Source organism: Lagopus muta, chromosome 9 (assembly GCF_023343835.1).
Source record: "Lagopus muta isolate bLagMut1 chromosome 9, bLagMut1 primary, whole genome shotgun sequence".
Taxonomy (NCBI): Eukaryota; Metazoa; Chordata; class Aves; order Galliformes; family Phasianidae; genus Lagopus; species Lagopus muta.
The window spans coordinates 8,449,529-8,466,384 of record NC_064441.1 but is presented as its reverse complement, the minus strand read 5'-3'; the positions used below and the strand labels follow the sequence as shown (position 1 = coordinate 8,466,384).

The window sequence follows — 16,856 nt, the reverse complement described above, 5'->3', positions numbered from 1 at the left end:
ATCCCACCAAACAAGAGCCCCTTTGCTGTGTTGTCTGTTTGCACCCAGTTGTTCTTCTGCCCTTTTCTATCTGGTGGATGGGAAGCAACATGGAATGATAGAATATCCCACGTTGGAAGGGGACCATAAGCATCATCAAGTCCAACTCCTGGCTCCACACAGAACCACCCAAAAGCCAGGCCATAAAATTAGCCTGGACCAAATTTCTGTCAAACATGCTACTGTCGCCATGAGACGGGACCAGTTTGGGATTTCCAACCAGTAGCAGGAGCAGTCCCATGACCAGGTGCTGAGGTTGGCCAAACATTTGCTGACTGCAAAGCCAAACAGAAGGACCACCCCAACCCAGTGCAACAGGTAATGAGTTTTGATGGCAACAAGCTTCCATGTCTTTCCTCTTTTTCTGCTGTAGGACTTTTCCTCTCTTTGTTGTTACTCCATCCTATCCTTACTACATTCTCTTCTAAAGAAAGGGGCAACCAGGAAGAAGTGCAGCCTCTACCTTTCTCCAGCAATTCTGAACTGCAGCACAAGTAGAAAAGCTCTCTGGAAGAAGTGCTTTGGGCTCAAGAACAGCTTCTTTAAGTGAAAACACAGCTGTGAGGTTTGCAGGCTGTGCTTCTGTAAGGGCTCATCCAGTCAGCACAGCCAGCAATGCTGCAGCCCTTCCAGCACGCAGGAATTGGGAAATCCATTGTGAACAAGATTGAGTTTGATGGCCTGTGTGCAGGCAGATGGATGTATTTTTAAGGGACGAGGTGCCAGAAAACTATGTGATTACGTTACTGGAGCACGGCTCGTTTTTTGTGGTTTTAAAAGTGAGTGTCAGGACTTCAGGGCTTTTTTTTTGTGTGTGTGTGTGCGTGTGTGGGTCAAAACCAAAGTTTGGGAGGGGCATAAAAACCTGCTTGATGACTAAGTTTATTCTTAAAAAGCTTTCTAGAGCTTGCTAGAGAAGGAAACCTTCATCTGTAAGCAGTCTTTTTGGACCTCCATGTAGGAGGGATTGTAATTGAGTGAGTGCCACAGGTAGCAGAGTCCCCCTGTCCTTTAGGAGATTGTTTTCAGAGTAATCTTTAGATCCAGTTCCCTAGGTTTTGTAACGCAGGCTTATGTTCTGCTTCTCCTTGCTGTGAGTGGTCTCTTTCTGCTTGTACGCCAGTGCATTGGTGGATTTACCTTGAACAGCATAATCAAGGCTGGCAGAAGCATGCCTTTACGTTGACCCAAAATGGGAACATCTGAAACCTTTGACCTGGTTGCTCAGCTGAACTGATAATATCTCTCCGGACCAGTGCATGTGTAGAGAAAACTTTCTGTGTGATGACAGAGGTTTGATACTCAGAGCCAAAGGGGGATTCAAGCCAAACCATTTACTCAAGGGGCACGTAGAATTTGCCCAGTCAAGTCAGTATCAGTACTGGCAGTGTTTTAGCAGCCAGAAGGATTCTCACCTGCTTGTGCTCTCTCCTTGTTGGAGCTACCAGACTGTCACATGACCGGGCTCCTAATTGCTGCAGGCCTAAAACTTGCTTTAGAATGAGGGCTGCTGCTGGCTGCACCAAAGCCCAGGCAAGCCTTGAGGTCCGCAACAGCATCCCTCAGGAAGGTGGCGTTGCCTTCAGCTCAAGCTTCCATCATGCGCCATCCGACATAACCAGTGGTCAGCCATGTACTGTAAGTACATTCTCTTCCACCCCCCACCAGTGGCCAGATCATGAGCCCACCTCTGCCGGGTACCATGTGTGCAATGCTCTCCTTTACTGCGGAGTCAAAGCCCAACCCTGTGAGCTGCCCAGGGAAGCGGTGGAGTCACCGTCCTTGGAGTTGCATAAGTAAAGAGTAATTGATGTACTTAGGGACATGGTTTAGTGGGCGATACTGGTGGTAGGTGGACTCTTAGACTAGATGATCTTCGAAGTTTTTTCCAACCTTAATGATTCTATAATTCTTCTGTTTGGGTGTACTGCAATTGCATCTGGCAGCGAGTGAGCCTATCCATCACTGTACGCGCACAGATCCCAATTACTCCTTTTGACAGCTCTTATCCGTGCACCTCCCTGTGCCTCTGACATCTCAATTATTGATGGGGCTCTCCTGGTAAGCTGCGCTCTGTTTGCAGCATGGCTGTGTTCCAGCTCCCTTTCCCATTGAGTTCATGCACGCACCGCACCAAGCGTTTCTTTATGTGCAAAGCTATTGAAGTGGAAAGGGATCTTTATTAGCATGTGAGCTTTGGGGCTGTGCTACTGAAGAGGGCAGTGCAAGCCAAATCGCACGGCTCAGCGCTGGGAAATCTCCCCCTCCTCTCCCTGTGAAGCCCAGCAGTGTCTTGTAAGATGAAATGATCTCGTATGTTTAATGCTGAAGATTGCTTGAGCTGATGAGCCTTCCTTGTGACAGGGTCACCCTGCACTTTCATTTGTGTAGGAAACCAGCCCCCCGCTGCCCCTACAGACATACAGTCCTGTATTTTGAAGAGCAGTGGCCTTTGCTTTGTCTGGATATTTGTTTGCTGGCTTTCTGGCAACTCTTTGCATTCTGATGAGGAGCACAAAAAAGGAGCTTCAAAGCAGCGTGCGGTGTTGGAGCAATGTTGTCAAGTTGGTTCAGAGTTAGAGCTGTGCCAGAGGGGGTATTGCAGAAGCCTGTTTGTTTTGTAGGTCTGCATGTACCTGGAGGCTTGGGATGTCTCGTGACATTGCTGTAGCAGAAGTCAAATAGGAGGGGATGATAAAGTGGTTCAGCTGCTGGCATCTCTCCTATCCCCAGCAACCTTTAATTCGGAAGGAAGCAGATGTTTGGTGCTTAGTGAATGAAGGTAAAAGGAAAGGACAGCTGCTGCATAGCAGTACAGTCCTCTTAAGACTGGCGCTGTGGATATGCAGAGATGGCTGAGCCTGCCCAGCATGGTGTGTTTTGTTTGTCTGGATACCAGATCCAGAGAAAGAAGGGTTAAAATAACGAAAATTGCAGCTGTGGTATCTCAGGGAGCTGTCATCTTTGCTTTCTGGGTAGGCAGGATCTGTGGGACCCCATCCCCCAGAGAGACACCCTGCCCTACCTGATAGCTGTCCCCTGCAGCCTGTCCAAACACAGCTGGTTTCCCTCACAGGCTTTTTCCTTCCTTCCCATGCCCTGGACTCACCCCTCCTGCAGAGCCCAGGTGAGCTGTAACTAAAGGTGCAAGCCCAAAGGCCACTGAGCCATGAGCTGGCAATGGGAGGCTCAAGCCATCCTCACTGTGCCCCGATCAGAGCTGTTGTTACAAGCAGCCAAAGCCACACATACCCAATTTTGTTCTTTCTTTTGTTTTCCTTCCCTGCAATGTGGTCCCTCCCCTCAAAGCGCAGGGCGTGTGGGGCTGCGATAACCGCTGTCCCTTTTGGCTCAGCAGTGCTTTCTGATATCCCAGCAGGAAAGCTTAGGATAACCTGACCTGGGAAAATGGCTTTGGGGAGTTCCCAGCTCCTCCTGCTCCCAGAGGTGGGTCTGAGCGATACTGTGGGCTGCAGCAGGTCAGAGCTCACAGGGCAGGTGCAGTTGGGAACAGCCATGTGCAGGTTGCCAATTGGACCGCAGTGTGAATTGCTGTACCTCTGCCTCGAACACACGCACACAGCATGGACACATGTGCTGCATGCTGCTGTAGGAGTGTGTTTCGGAAGGGCTTACAGGGTTGGGGTGTGGAAGTCACAGGAGATTGGTTGGGTTTGGCCTCAGCGTTGCTCCTGGTTCTGGACTCAGTGTCCAAGATGGTGAAGTTTTCCATGATTTCATGGTACTCGTTTTTATTTGGGTCATTGAGAGCACGGTGTCAGACTTTGCTCCTCCGTAAGGAAGGGAATATTGGTGCTCCGTGCAGTGATTCAGCACATAGAGTTTCTTAACAGCCTATGGGAGAAAGATGCTTTAATTCACTATTTACTCCTGAATAGGCCATCAATTTGAGTTAGCAATTTCCTCAGAGCCCAGAGGAGAGAGTGTGATCAAATGGAGCGGCTCAGCACCACTCTCCTCCTCTCCCTGCTCAGCAAGGTCAGGCTGAGTGTTGCTAACATCTCAGCCTTCACTGTGGCCTTCCAGGCCCATTTCAAGTCCTGAATGATAGCAGAATCATTAAGGTTGCAAAATACCACTAAGATCACCAAGTCCAACCCCAACCCATCCCCACTGCAGTGTTGAGCACATCACTCAGTGCCACATCTCCATGGTTCTTGAACACCTGCAGGGATGATGACCCCCCCACCTCTCTGTGTAGCTGTGCCAGTGCACCACCACTCTTTCTGAGAATTTTATTTTTTTTTCCTGATGTCCAACCTGAACGTGGCACAACTTAAACCGCTTGTCCTACTGCTCTCAGCCACCCCCTCTGAAGGATGTGGCCTCTGCCACCCGGTCCTGGTGAGGGGCTGCAGCCCTCCTGCAGGGCACAGAGCTGCCCGTGGGGCACACACATGGCCCCACCAGCCTTCCCTGGGGAAAGGGGCTCAGCTCAGCCCTTTTTCAGGGCTGTTTGGCATATCAAATCACCGGAGACGTTTTCACCAGAAATAAAGTCTCCTTTCAGAACTGCTCTGTGAAAGAGGATTAGCTTTTCCCCCTTAAATAAATGGAGCAGAGCAGTGTCTGCAAGCCGCCAGCCCTCGTTGAGTGCCTCCTTGGAGCAGCAAGGAAAGCAGCTTCCAGGTCCCATCGCAGCCTCCTGCCGGACGCCGATCCAAACTGCAAACCCTCCTAACAGCTCTTTAATAACTCCGCGCAGAAGGAAAAATCTGTCACCTTTCCTTCTGCGGTTTCTCCTCCGCTCTAACGCGCTGGGGGAATGGGATGGAGCCGGGAAGGCTTTCAGAGAAAGGCTCGTGGGAACTGCAGCGAGCGCTCCTCTCTTTGGTGTCTGAGGGGAACCGCAATCGCTTTGGTGAAGGGCGGTGTGTGTGGGTGGGTTTGGAGGGGTGAGCCGCTCTGACCCATGCATTGCAGAGCAACCACAAACACTTTATAGTAACAAAGGGTGGAAAAAGCGAGAGCCTTTCTGCAACGCATGTGACTTTTCCCTGAGGTTTGGAACCCCGCGCTATGTTCCAGGCCACGGTGTTTGCGTGTTAGGCTCGGTGAGCTGCTTGGAGTTGCTGTGATGACTGAGAATGCAGCCTAAAACGTTGCTTTCTTTTTTGTCTCTCCCTTCTCATCCCCCCCCCCATCTCTTCTCTGCAGCTGAAGCTCTCGTTTACCTTGGACCAGGAGAGTGGGATGCCTCAAGGCTGCTATATCTATCAGTACCGGGACAGCAACAAGTAAGTCCCATGGGTGTTGCACACAGCAGATAAGGGAAGGTGCACCCTTCCCCTGGAAGAGGGGGACTGCACTGTGTCAGGCACAGGGAGCACGGCTGCTTGTACCACTTAAAAGTAGGTTGAAGAGGCTTCAGGCTTGACCTGAACCTGGGAACAGCTCCTGCAAAACCAGCTCCTTTAACATGCACGAGGCCCTGCAGCCTGTTTGTTCCATAGCTCCCTGAAAGGCCAACCCTTGGGTACTGTGGTACTCAGCCAGGCTCTGTCCTGGGCTGTTTGCAGCTGACATCCTTCTCTTCTGTGTGGGAGAGTGGGCTGGGATAAGCATCCCCTCTGCCTACCTACACAGAGCTGCAGCACCATGTTCTCTCTGCTTGAGCTTCACTAAACAGCTTTTCATTTGTAGGTACCGTAACCCAAATGCAGCCATTCTCTCTGTTTTTATGAAGTCCCTTGTGATACTCAAGTTTTGGAGCACAGTCCTCCATTTCTAGATGCCCTGCCTGGCTTTGCTAGCTGCCTAGTGAATTGGTCCCCAAGATGTTTTTATTTCAAATCGTGTTCTCATTATCAAATTGATGGCAGCAGCACAGTTGAGGATATTTCTGTGCTCGCGCTAAGTTGCTTTGCGTGAATACCAGTGTGTCATAAATCCATAGCCTGTTACCTCCACCCTTAGAGCTCTGCTTCTTGCCAGTTATTGAAGGTTGGCCTAAAATAGCAAGGTATGTGAAATTGTCAATGAGTGCAACACCCTGTAATTAGATCTGCTTTGAAACGCTGAGAGGAGCAGCCCTGACAAGGAAGAAATAAATCTGCAAACAGCACCTACCCCTTTCTGCGCTGAGAAATTTCTGTTTGAAAGGCAGCTGCGCACAATGGGCAGTGAGGAAAACCCCCAGGCTTGTTGGGTTTTGTTACAGATGTGTGTAGATCCCATGTTTCTAATTGTGGGGATGTATCTCCAGAGTCAGCAGACGTGTTTTCTGCACTGATCCTCCTCTCCTATAGCCCTCCATTGTTGGAAGAAACTCCTGGGATGGGAGTGGAGCTGTTTGGTGCAAGTGCTGAGGCCAATAGCAGCATAGTTGCAAACATCGCTTTTAGCCGTGAGCCATCCAACAGGAGACAAAGTCACTGCAGCATGTTGGCAGCTGTTGCTGTTAGAGATGTATGGCTGTGACCTGCATTTCTGGCAACCATGAGAACTGAGACACCCAGAGCAATGTCAGCCAGGATTGTGCATTTATGAAACATGGTGCAGGCAGGAGGAGTGGAATTGCAGGCACACTGAGACCTGTGCACATCTGACAAATCCAGGCTACAATGGCATCTCCCCACGAGGCCCTCTGCTTTATGTTTTACAGCTGTCTTGAGCAGACCTGGGGCTGGGGAGGAGGATAGCTGTTCCCGGGGAGAGCCCAGCGAGGTTTGGGCATGCACTCACCCCCTGCACCGCATGCCCTGAGCCCACTTGTCTGATGGAGTGGAGCGTGGAGGTCTGTGGTACAGCTGTGTATTGCTGCAACCCAATCCCTGTGTCCACACCATGCTTTGGAGCTGTGTGCAGCCCAGAGAAGAAATGCCATGAGATGCTGTGCATCCCTGCCTGGCGAGGCTCTATGCCACCAGGGTAGTGTCCCTTCTCTCCAGGTGGCAAATGCTGTTCCAGGCTGCAGCCAGACGGGGCCACCGGAGCACAGCATATGCTGGCCTCCGCTCGCAGAACAAAGGGCTGAGTGCTGCTGCAAGTGTAATTACCAAAGCAATTAAAATTTCTATTGCTTAGGCTAGCAGTGCAAGTACCGTGCAGGCTCCTACAAGGGCAATCAATTGGAGTTTGTTCTCTTTAAAATGATAAAACCTTACCAAGGAATTTATGCTTCTGGCAGCTTTTTGCTCCCTGCCTGCCTGTTGTGCTCCAGCAGTGCTGGTTGGCACTGTGCTTACTGGGAACAGGTACTTAGGGAAGACTGGGATCAGTGATGCCACCTCCCCAGCATCACTCAGCACATGGAACTCTGCACCTTCTTCTGTGGAGCTCTGTGTAAACTCCAGGTTTGGGCGAACTTTTGGTCTTTGGGAGCCTTGGACTGAGAGCAGAAATAATGCTGAGCATCCAGCTGGTCTGCCCTTGGTCCTCTGCTATGGTGTATTGCTATTTGATGGCACTTAATAGTCCCTGCAGAGCTCAAGGTGCTGTGCTCCAAGCAGGCTGTCAGTGCAGCCACAGGGGGGACCAGGGACATCACTTCTCCCCTTGTTCCTGCTCAGACTCAGACACTTCCCTCCCTTTGGCTGCCAGCCCTTTGAGCCTTCCTGGCTCTACAGGAAATTGCTTGACCTCACATAGATGAAAGCCGTTTGCTTTCTCATTTTTAAGCCATGGCACTTAAATTCTCCTTAACAGAGATCAGTCAGTACAGTGTGCAGAGGACAGGCTGCTGTACCTGACTGCTTTAGGAAGGCAGTTCCCAGCTGTGACATGGGGACAGCCTGATTATGTGTGCACAGTGACATTCTGAGCAGGAGAATATTGTCAGCCTCATGTTGCCCCAGCACAGTCACATCCAGGAAAGGAGAGCCTTGCCATCCTTCCTGCAGTGTGAATGCAGCATGTCTGGTGCTTGGCTGCTCCCTCCTTCCTAAGCTGAGTTTCCATGTGCAGGATCCAGTGGCAGAACCCAGACAGGCAGTACAGGCCAGCAAGGCCAATCATATCCACCATGGCCCATGAATCTTGTCTTTTGACCCACTGGTCCCCAACATAGGAATACAAGACCAGTTGTGCTGAAGAAGTGCCTAAAATGCAAGCACTGCTCCTACCCTTGCAAACTGCCAGGCAACGGGAGGGATGGAGCTGAAAAGGTTGTGGGTAATTATGGAAGCCTTTCAGCCCAAGTACAGGAGGAACTGAAGCCATCTTGGGACGTCCCCTGGAATTCTTCTGGCTGCATCCAAGAAATGGAAGATCCTGTCTGTTCTCTGCGTTCGTTGTCACCATCCAGACACTCCCCCGCTCTACTTACCTGCCCCCAGCAAACCTGAACCTTCACATGCGTAGGTCTTTCCCCAAGGACTTTTATTACTGCCTCCATTCTCAGATGTGGATTTCTTCATGGTCCCCACCATCCCACACAGCGACGAGCTGTAAATTCTAGGCAAGATTTTTGCTGTTTCGCAGGCCATATTTGCAGGTGCTGTAGTGCTACCTTGTCCCCAGCTGGCTCTCCTCTAGCACAGCTCCCCTGCTCCCTTAGCCTCCAGGTACTGCTCTCTTTCTCAGGTCATCAGGGGTGCTGCCATGGCTGATACACCAGCTTGCATTGTGCCATTGAGTTGCATTCTAATTCCTCGCTGCAGCTGGGTTTTGTGTCAGGATTATGAATTTGCGGTGTGGGCTTTCACGTTCTTTTTGGAGCAATTTCTAAACCCAAAGGAGCAGCATCTCACATGGAAGCACTTAGAGACCTCTCACAAAGGCAGCGTTGGAGTCTGGACCATCTCTGCCCTCCAGGGACACAGAACATTACAGGTACCACTGCTGTTCAGGGTAGCCACTTGCGGGCAGCACCACACAGCTCTTCAGGATGAAGAGTGAAAAATAGCTCCAGTTGAAAGGAGAAGTGGTGCCCCCTTTTATATGAAGATCAACGATGCCTGGTACATTGGATTATCTTTTAAAACACTAGGACTTCAAATGCCAGGGTGCATGCACTCCTTCTGATGACAGGTTAGTGATTTATGATGTTGTTTGGGTTAGCAACTGAGCTCCTTTGTGCAAGCTTTTCATAAGGTGAATATAATATCTGCAGTGATGTACTCAACATTGCATCAGGAGAGCCAGCCTATAATTATGCTTGAATTGTTGGAATGGGTTATTTGTCATTTGCACATTAGCTCACTCCATTTATTGCTACCACTCAGGGCTGCAGCAAACTTGGTGTAAACAGAGCTTAGGTGGAGGTTTTGGTCATTTGATTTTTTTTTTTTTAATGCAGCAAAGCAGAATTTCCTTGGGTTTCTTCCTGTTTTCTGGAATGGCTGTTCATTGGCAGTGATAGGAACAAAATATCTGAACCAGCTGACTCAGCGTGACTCCTTTGTTTTTGAAGACAGCTCTCAGGTGTACGGCTCAGCTTGGACTTTGGCGTGGACTTGGTGGCTTTGGAGTGAGCCAGAAGGTTCTCCACTGTATGTTTTGGGGTCTTTTGTCTGTTTGTTTTGAGGAACCAAGTCTTCTTTGTGCTAAGAACTACCTTATTATGTGGTTGTTTCAAGGCGTGCATCTTTGCTCAAAGCAGCACTGTTTGTCTTGGGGTAATCAGAGAATCCTTAAGATTGGAAAGGACTTCTGAGATCACCAAGTCCAACCCCAGCCTACCCCCACTGTGCTCACTGACCACATCCCTTAGTGCCACATCTCCTTGGTTCTTGAACACCTTCAGGGATGGTGATCCCACCACCTCCCTGGTCAGCCTGTGCCAGTGCATCGTCACCTTTGAGAAGCCTTTTTTTTCCTAATATCCAACCTGAACCTCTCCCGGTGCAGCTCAAGGCTTTTGCCTTGAGATACCTGATGGTACCTAATTTTCTTGCTAGTGATCAGCAAATACATACCCTGCCTGCTCTGAGCTGCATGGCTCAGAGCAGTTGCTGAAGGTGCCATCTTGTTTGCCTTGTGTTGCAGGCATGGATTTCATGGGGGAAGTCCGTATACATGTGGTCCCTTGGCATCTCAACTTGGATGAGTGCCGTCCAATAGCAGTTATTCACCTGAAGCTTATAAAATGCCTTGTTTAGATTTCAGATCAAAAATAAAATCAATTCCATTTGCAGAACTGGATCTACCAGCTAATGTCAAATTCTCCAGAGTGGGATTTTCGCTTCAGGGTGCCCTGTTGGACACATTGGCTTAGTTGGCACAGGGCACATCCTACTGTTCTGTAGCCCCAGGCTCAACTCTACACATCACATAATGTTTTGCAAGCATTTCTGAAGTCTTATTGGATTGCAGACAGCTGAGCTGCCCTGTCACTCTTTCCTGGTGAGCTGTAGTAGGGCTTAGGTATTGTTGGAGGGCATTTGAAGCTGTTGGGCTAAGAAAGCTTGTATTTTCTTTGGAAAATAACACTTTGGTTGTAAGGAATAAATTAAGGAATAAAAATAACACTTTGGTTGTAAGCAGCCACTGGATTTGAGGCTACATAAGCCTCCCTTGGGCTCAGGGCACTAGCAAGATTTGGTGGAAGATGTCTGTGTGGATGAGAACAAGACTGGAAGCACAGGGCAAGCCAGGCCATAAAAGCAATATCGCAGAGCTGACAAAGCAGGATGGAGTTTGGAGTTTTTCTTTTGATACCATATCTTGTCTTTTGTTTGACTTTTTGGTCCTGAACTTTATCCAAGTCTGCAGGTGATGCATGTCCTTCACCTGCCGAAGAGTAAGCATTGGAGTTGGCCAAGCAGTGCAGGTGAACTGTTCTGTCACCAAATGTGGAGATAAACCAGTCCTGGTTTAGCATGTGCTCAGTGTAGGTGAAATTGTCCAGGAGACTAAGAGTGCACATTGACCTTTAAGACTCCAGAAGATATGTAATGCTTTCTGCCTTAAGATAGGCACAGAACATCACAAAGGCTGCTGGGATGTATGCTGCAAAATAGCCTTTGCCACCCGAGACCTTGGGCAGTGTGAAGTTGTTCTTTCTTATAGAAGGGACCCCTGGCCATTTCCAAGTGGGAAGAAGGGTTCTTACGAAGGGCTTTGCCCTGGGTACTGCTTATGTGCTCTTCTCAACATGGACCTGTCTCCTCCTCTTTCTGCCACCCAGCTACTTCAGTGACAGGTTGCCAGTCCTCCAGTGCTGTACAAATAGTAACTCTCAGCTCCTTGGAGTGCCATTGTCATGTGGGGACTGCCGATGGAAAAGGAGACCAAGGAAACCTGCTCTTCCCCATTGTGAGCCAATAGGATTTGATGATCTGATTCCTTACAGATGAAAATTTGAGGCTTTCCTTGATGTCGTACACAAATCCCATGTGCACGAGTAGATCTCTCTCTAAAACCCCATGAAGTACCAGGTCAGCCACCCTCCAGAGGGGTGTGTGAGCCCTGCTCTCCTAGATTTCAATCCTGAGTTTGTTGTTTGGCCTATTTCAGTGTTTTCACTTGGTGAGGAGCTGTTAAACCTCCTCGTCAGTGCTGGATACCTGGGTGTTCAGTGACAGTCAAATAGGTGGGAAAATCAGCTGCAATGGTAACTGAGTCAGAGATGCTGTCTCCATGTGTCATCCCTGGAGATCTGTTTACGTATCCATTCGCTTAACAGTCTGTTTGGAAGCTTTGGTAGCATTTCAGCATCATTTCCCTGGCCTATATATATCTGTGTAATGCCCAAGGCACTGAGCTATATCTGAGTTAGAATCGTTAACCTGTGGGTCTGGATATTTTCAGTAGTGCTGAATCACACAAGTCTCTGATTAGCCCTTAGGTACATGGGGTGCAAGTTTGACGTGGGGAAGAACAAAGAATCCTTCCACGTGTTCAAGGGCAAGTTAGATGGACACCTGATTGAGTGGGTGACCGCCCTGCCCCTGTCAGAGGTTTTGAACTGGATGATCCTTAAGGTCTCTTCTGAGCCCCGCTGTGCTATGATTCTAGATGAAGCCTCTCTCACTTTTACCTAAAAACCAAGTTGCTGGATTGACTTTGTGTCCAGGAAGACCCTGTGCTGAGGATCGTCAGACCCCCAGCCATCCCTCTCCCAGTGGGATTTCTAGGCATAGTTTTTCATATTAAATATGGAAAAGAAGCCTTTGTTTTGGCTTGTTCTCCACATCCTTGAATGTGCAACCATGTTGCAGTGACTTCTCTGGTGAATCTAGGTTGTGTTGTCCACTTCATGACATTACAAGCTGGGAGCACTGGGACCAGCAAGCAAAGGTGTGTGCTTTCCATCACTTTGTTAGGATGTGCTTGAGATGCAACCAAGCAGTGGAAAGCTGCATGCAGCATCAGGCAGTAGAGGAAGACCAAAGGCAACAAAGGGGATGCTGGGGACCCAGAGCACATGTTGTGCTGGCAGTGCCAAAAGAGGCTCTGCTCAGAGACACCTTCGTGCTGCTGCCTGCTGTTTGAGCTTTGGGTTTGCCATGGGCTGTTGTACAGGGTGTTCAGCACTAAGTACTGCTGCTCCTCTGGGGATCAGCAGATCAGCAGTGTAAGTTGGAGTAAGTGGGTGGATCGTCAGCCAGGTGGGGTTGTTTGCTCTTGAAGAGCTCACGGCTGAAGTGATCTATCTAGGAATAAAGCACACATTTCAAAGGTGAGAGAGATTAGCCGCTGGGTAAAGTATCCCAGGAGAACACCAGCGAGTTCTCCCTCTTTCAAGGACAAGAGTGCACTTCCGTGAGGTGTTCTTGGAAATCAGAGGGTGGGAGAGGAAGCACTTCTCCTTACTTACTCTTGGGCAGCAAGGGTGAGTGGTTTTCCTTTCTCCATAGATGCCATGCTTTGCTCTTTGGGTCCTGCTGCCTTTTCAACTGTATGTATTTTTTTTCAAAGTTCAGTGCAGCTAAATCAATCTGGTGATGGACTCTGTTCCCTCTGTTCCCTGCTTCTGCATTGAAAGAAGGAGCTTCATATCACCACTATGTTTTGTGTGCTTATTTCCTCAGGTTATCACGGTCACCCTAAATGAGGTTCTCATTACAGCTTAGTACTTTCACCTCTTTCAATTTGTCATGTGTTAGGCATTCTGGAGCCAAATGGGTTTGTTACCTGGCTTTACCTGTACCGTTGGAGGTGGTCACAGCAATGTAAGAGGATTTGGTCACAACTTCCTTTCAAGATAATGGGAAGATCTTGCTTGAAAGATCTTGCTTGGCAGTACTAAGGTCCACAAGTCCATGGGACCTGATGGGGTGCATCCACGTGTACTGAGGGAGCTGGTGGAGGTCATTGCCGAACCGCTCTCCATCATTTTTGAGAGGTCTTGGATGACAGGGGAGGTCCCTGAAGACTGGAGGATAGCCAATGTCACTCCGGTCTTCAAAAAGGGCAAGAAGGAAGACCCGGGTAATTATAGGCCTGTCAGCCTCCCCTCTGTCCCTGGAAAGGTGATGGAACAGCTTGTGCTGGATGTCATCTCCAGACAACTGGGAGAAAAGGAGGTTATCAGGAGTAGTCAGCATGGGTTCACCAAGGGGAGGTCGTGCTCGACCAACCTGGTGGCCTTCTATGATGTTGTCACATGCTGGGTGGATGGGGGGAGAGCGGTAGATGTAGTCTATCTTGATTTTAGAAAGCGTTTGATACTGTCTCCCACGACATTCTTATAACAAAACTGAGGAAGTGTGGGATAGATGAGTGGACAGTGAGGTGGCTTGAGAACTGGCTGACTGGCAGAGCACAGAGGGTCGTTGTTGGTGGTGCAGAGTCCGGTTGGAGCCTGTAACCAGCGGTGTTCCTCAGGGGTCGGTGCTGGGTCCGGTCTTGTTCAACATCTTCATCAATGACCTTGAGGAGGGGATGGTGGCCACCCTCAGTAAGTTTGCTGATGGTACGAAGTTGGGAGGATTGGCTGATACGCCTGAAGGCTGTGTTACCATTCAGCAAGACCTGGACAGGCTGGAGAGCTGGGCAGTCAGAAACTGGATGAGGTTCTACAAAAGCAAGTGTAGAGTCTTACACCTAGGGAGGAATAATTGCATGCACCAGTACAGGCTGGGAGATGACCTGCTGGAGAGGAGCTCTGCGGAGAGGGACCTGGGTGTCCTGGTGGATGACAGGTTGGCCATGAGCAGCAGTGTGCCCTTGTGGCCAAGAGGGCCAACGGCATCCTGGGGTGCATTAAAAAGAGCGTGGCCAGCAGGTCAAAGGAGGTGATCCTCCCCCTCTACTCTGCCCTGGTGAGGCCTCATCTGGAGTACTGCGTCCAGTTCTGGGCTCCCCAGTACAAAAAAGACAGGGATCTCTTGGAAAGAGTCCAGCGGAGGGCCACGAAGATGGTGAAGGGCCTGGAGCATCTCTCCTATGAAGAAAGGCTGAGTGAACTGGGTCTATGTAGCATTGAGAAAACGTGACTAAGAGGGGACCTGATCCAGGTCTATAAATATCTGAGGTGTGGGAGACAGAGTGGTGAGGCCAGTCTCTTTTCAGTGGTACGTGGAGACAGGACAAGGGGAAACAGCTGGAAACTGCAGCATAGGAAGTTCTGCACAAATGTGTGCAAGAACTTCTTTACGGTGAGGTGACGGAGCACTGGAACAGGCTGCCCAGGGGGGTTGTGGAGTCTCCTTCTCTGGAGATGTTCAAGTCTTGCCTGGACGCCTACCTGTGCAACCTGGTGTAGGGGAGCTGCTTTGGCAGGGGAGTTGGTCTTGATGATCTCTGGAGGTCCCTTCCAACCCCTACAGTTCTGTGAAAGAAACCCTCTTGGTGATTGGAGCATGTTTTGCATTAATGTTTCCGTTAATTTTAATGGGAAATGGTACTAAATTCTTCAAATCAGCTTCAAACATCTTAAGTTTTATGTCCTTCACCTGCCTCATCTAAAATGGGGCTGATGAGCAGAAGCGCTCTTAAATGAGCAGTACCATTATTGACCAAGGTGTCTTTGTTTTTCCACCTTTGCCCTCCTTGGAAATGCTCTGTTGTGTGATGTCCCCTGTGGGGGTCCCAATTCCCAGCAGTTAGTGAGTCAGATGGATCTGCATTGATCTGTCTGTGCAGGGTGAGCCAATACCAGCCAGAAATTCTCCTTTTCCTCTGCCTGCACGTTACTGTCATATGATAGATAAATGGCAAGTACAGGGCAAGAAGGAAATAAATGCTGTACTAATGCGTAGGAAGGATCATTAGGACAGAAAGACATTGATATGGCCAGGCTGCAGCTGACCTGCATCTCTGTGCTGAATATTGTGCCCTGCGGAATAGCCACTGCAGAAGGCAGATCTCAGCAAGGTTTCTGCTGTTTGCTTGTTGCAGGGAGTGCAGAGACACAGAGTTTGGTTCAGAGTAAGAACTGGTTCTTGGCAGCAGCATAGTGATGCCTGCTGTAGGAAATGCCTCCTGGTGCAGCTACAAAACTGTGGAATCATAGACCTATTTGAGTTGGAAGGGACCTTCAGAGGCCATCTGGTCCAATGAGCAGGGACACCTACAGCTCCACGTCCTGCCTGATAGGTGTTCTTGGGTCACTCAGGTCTGTGTGGTCCTTGCCCCAGTCAAGGCACAACAGAGGTAATGAGAAAGGAGAGAAGGCATGCATTGCTTTAGCAAATACACAAGAGGAGGAGCATGGTACTGGGCTCAGCTTGTGTCTGTGGGTCCCTTTGGGGATGCGCATTTGGGAGGGGAGAACAGGACGAGCAACCTGCAAGCTGCCTGGCTGCTTTGAAGAACGGAGCCAAGAGGTGCTGGTCACAAGATCCACAGTGGGTGCAGCTATCCCTGAGCTCCTAAGAGTGCAAAAGGGGGGCAGAGGGGCATTGCTTTGAGTGTGCTCATCTAGGGCTTTCATCTGCACGGTGCCACTGCTTGTACTTGACAGCTCAGTTATTGTTGCAAAGTATGATTTAATAGTGGGACTTGATTACAACATGCAAATGTAGCGGCTGGGGGACTATCTCAGAGGTTTGTGGAGATTAGCTGTTAAATTGGCCAGTGCAAAAACATTATTAAGCAGAGAACATAATTACTCATCTTGTGCTTTTGTAGTGTGTGGAAGAGACAGATTTGTTTAAAAGCCAGCAAGTCCTGTATAGAGAAAGAACTCGTGTAAATGCCACATCATGTACTGCTGTATGTTGCAGCATATTTTATTAGAGAAGCAATACTTAATAACAGCATTTGGGAACTTGTGGAAGAAATCCATTATATTTTTCTGCATCGTAAAGGCAAACCTAATGTCTGTTCTGCGTGAAGGCTGTGCAGATATTGAAACATCTCCTTTTGGTGGAGGTTGATTGCTTTTATGGAGATTGTATCATATGGATATAAATAAATCCAGCACTTGATGTGGGATCTGGGAGCAGAGCTTCAGACTGAAGCATCTATCTTCTGTCTGCATGCATTTCCTCTGAAATGCATCAAGGTTCCCATTAACACCTTAAGTGTGAGAAATAGGAATAAAGAGAGACTGTCAGCACATGGAGAATGAAAGTCCAGGAGTGCACTTGTCTTTATTTTTCACCTTTCAGTCCTAGAGTAGTGTGTGGGGCAGTTGTTTAGTGCTGCACACCTGGTTCTCAGAGCAGTTGTGGTTGAGGGATTTCCTCCTCTCTGAGTTATTTGGGGTTGGGGAGCAGGGGATGGGTCCTGAGCCTCTGCACAGTGAACATCCACACACAGGAAGCCCGGAACGCCTCTCCATTCTTTCTTTGCAGTTCAGGAGCATTTGTACAGCAGTCACTGCTCCCTGAGCTGGATCCTGTGTGACTCAGAGCTGAACACTGAGCTGCATGAATGTCAGCATCCCGGCACAATCTGTTCAAATCACTGCACATCTGGATCCGCAGCCCATCCTGCTCCCTGCTTCATTGTGTGGCTGTGCACAC

At 49.2% G+C, this 16,856-nt stretch overlaps 1 protein-coding gene across 5 annotated transcripts in view; it reads left to right on the top strand.

The window, feature by feature from the left end:
- Window positions 1-16,856, top strand: part of DIS3L2 (DIS3 like 3'-5' exoribonuclease 2) — a 165,795-nt gene that overhangs the window by 130,672 nt on the left and 18,267 nt on the right. For all 5 annotated transcript variants that reach the window (XM_048954573.1, XM_048954574.1, XM_048954578.1 and 2 more), the window contains one exon: window positions 5,218-5,297. In XM_048954573.1, the coding sequence (XP_048810530.1) occupies window positions 5,218-5,297 (80 nt within the window). The remainder of the gene's footprint in view (window positions 1-5,217; window positions 5,298-16,856) is intronic.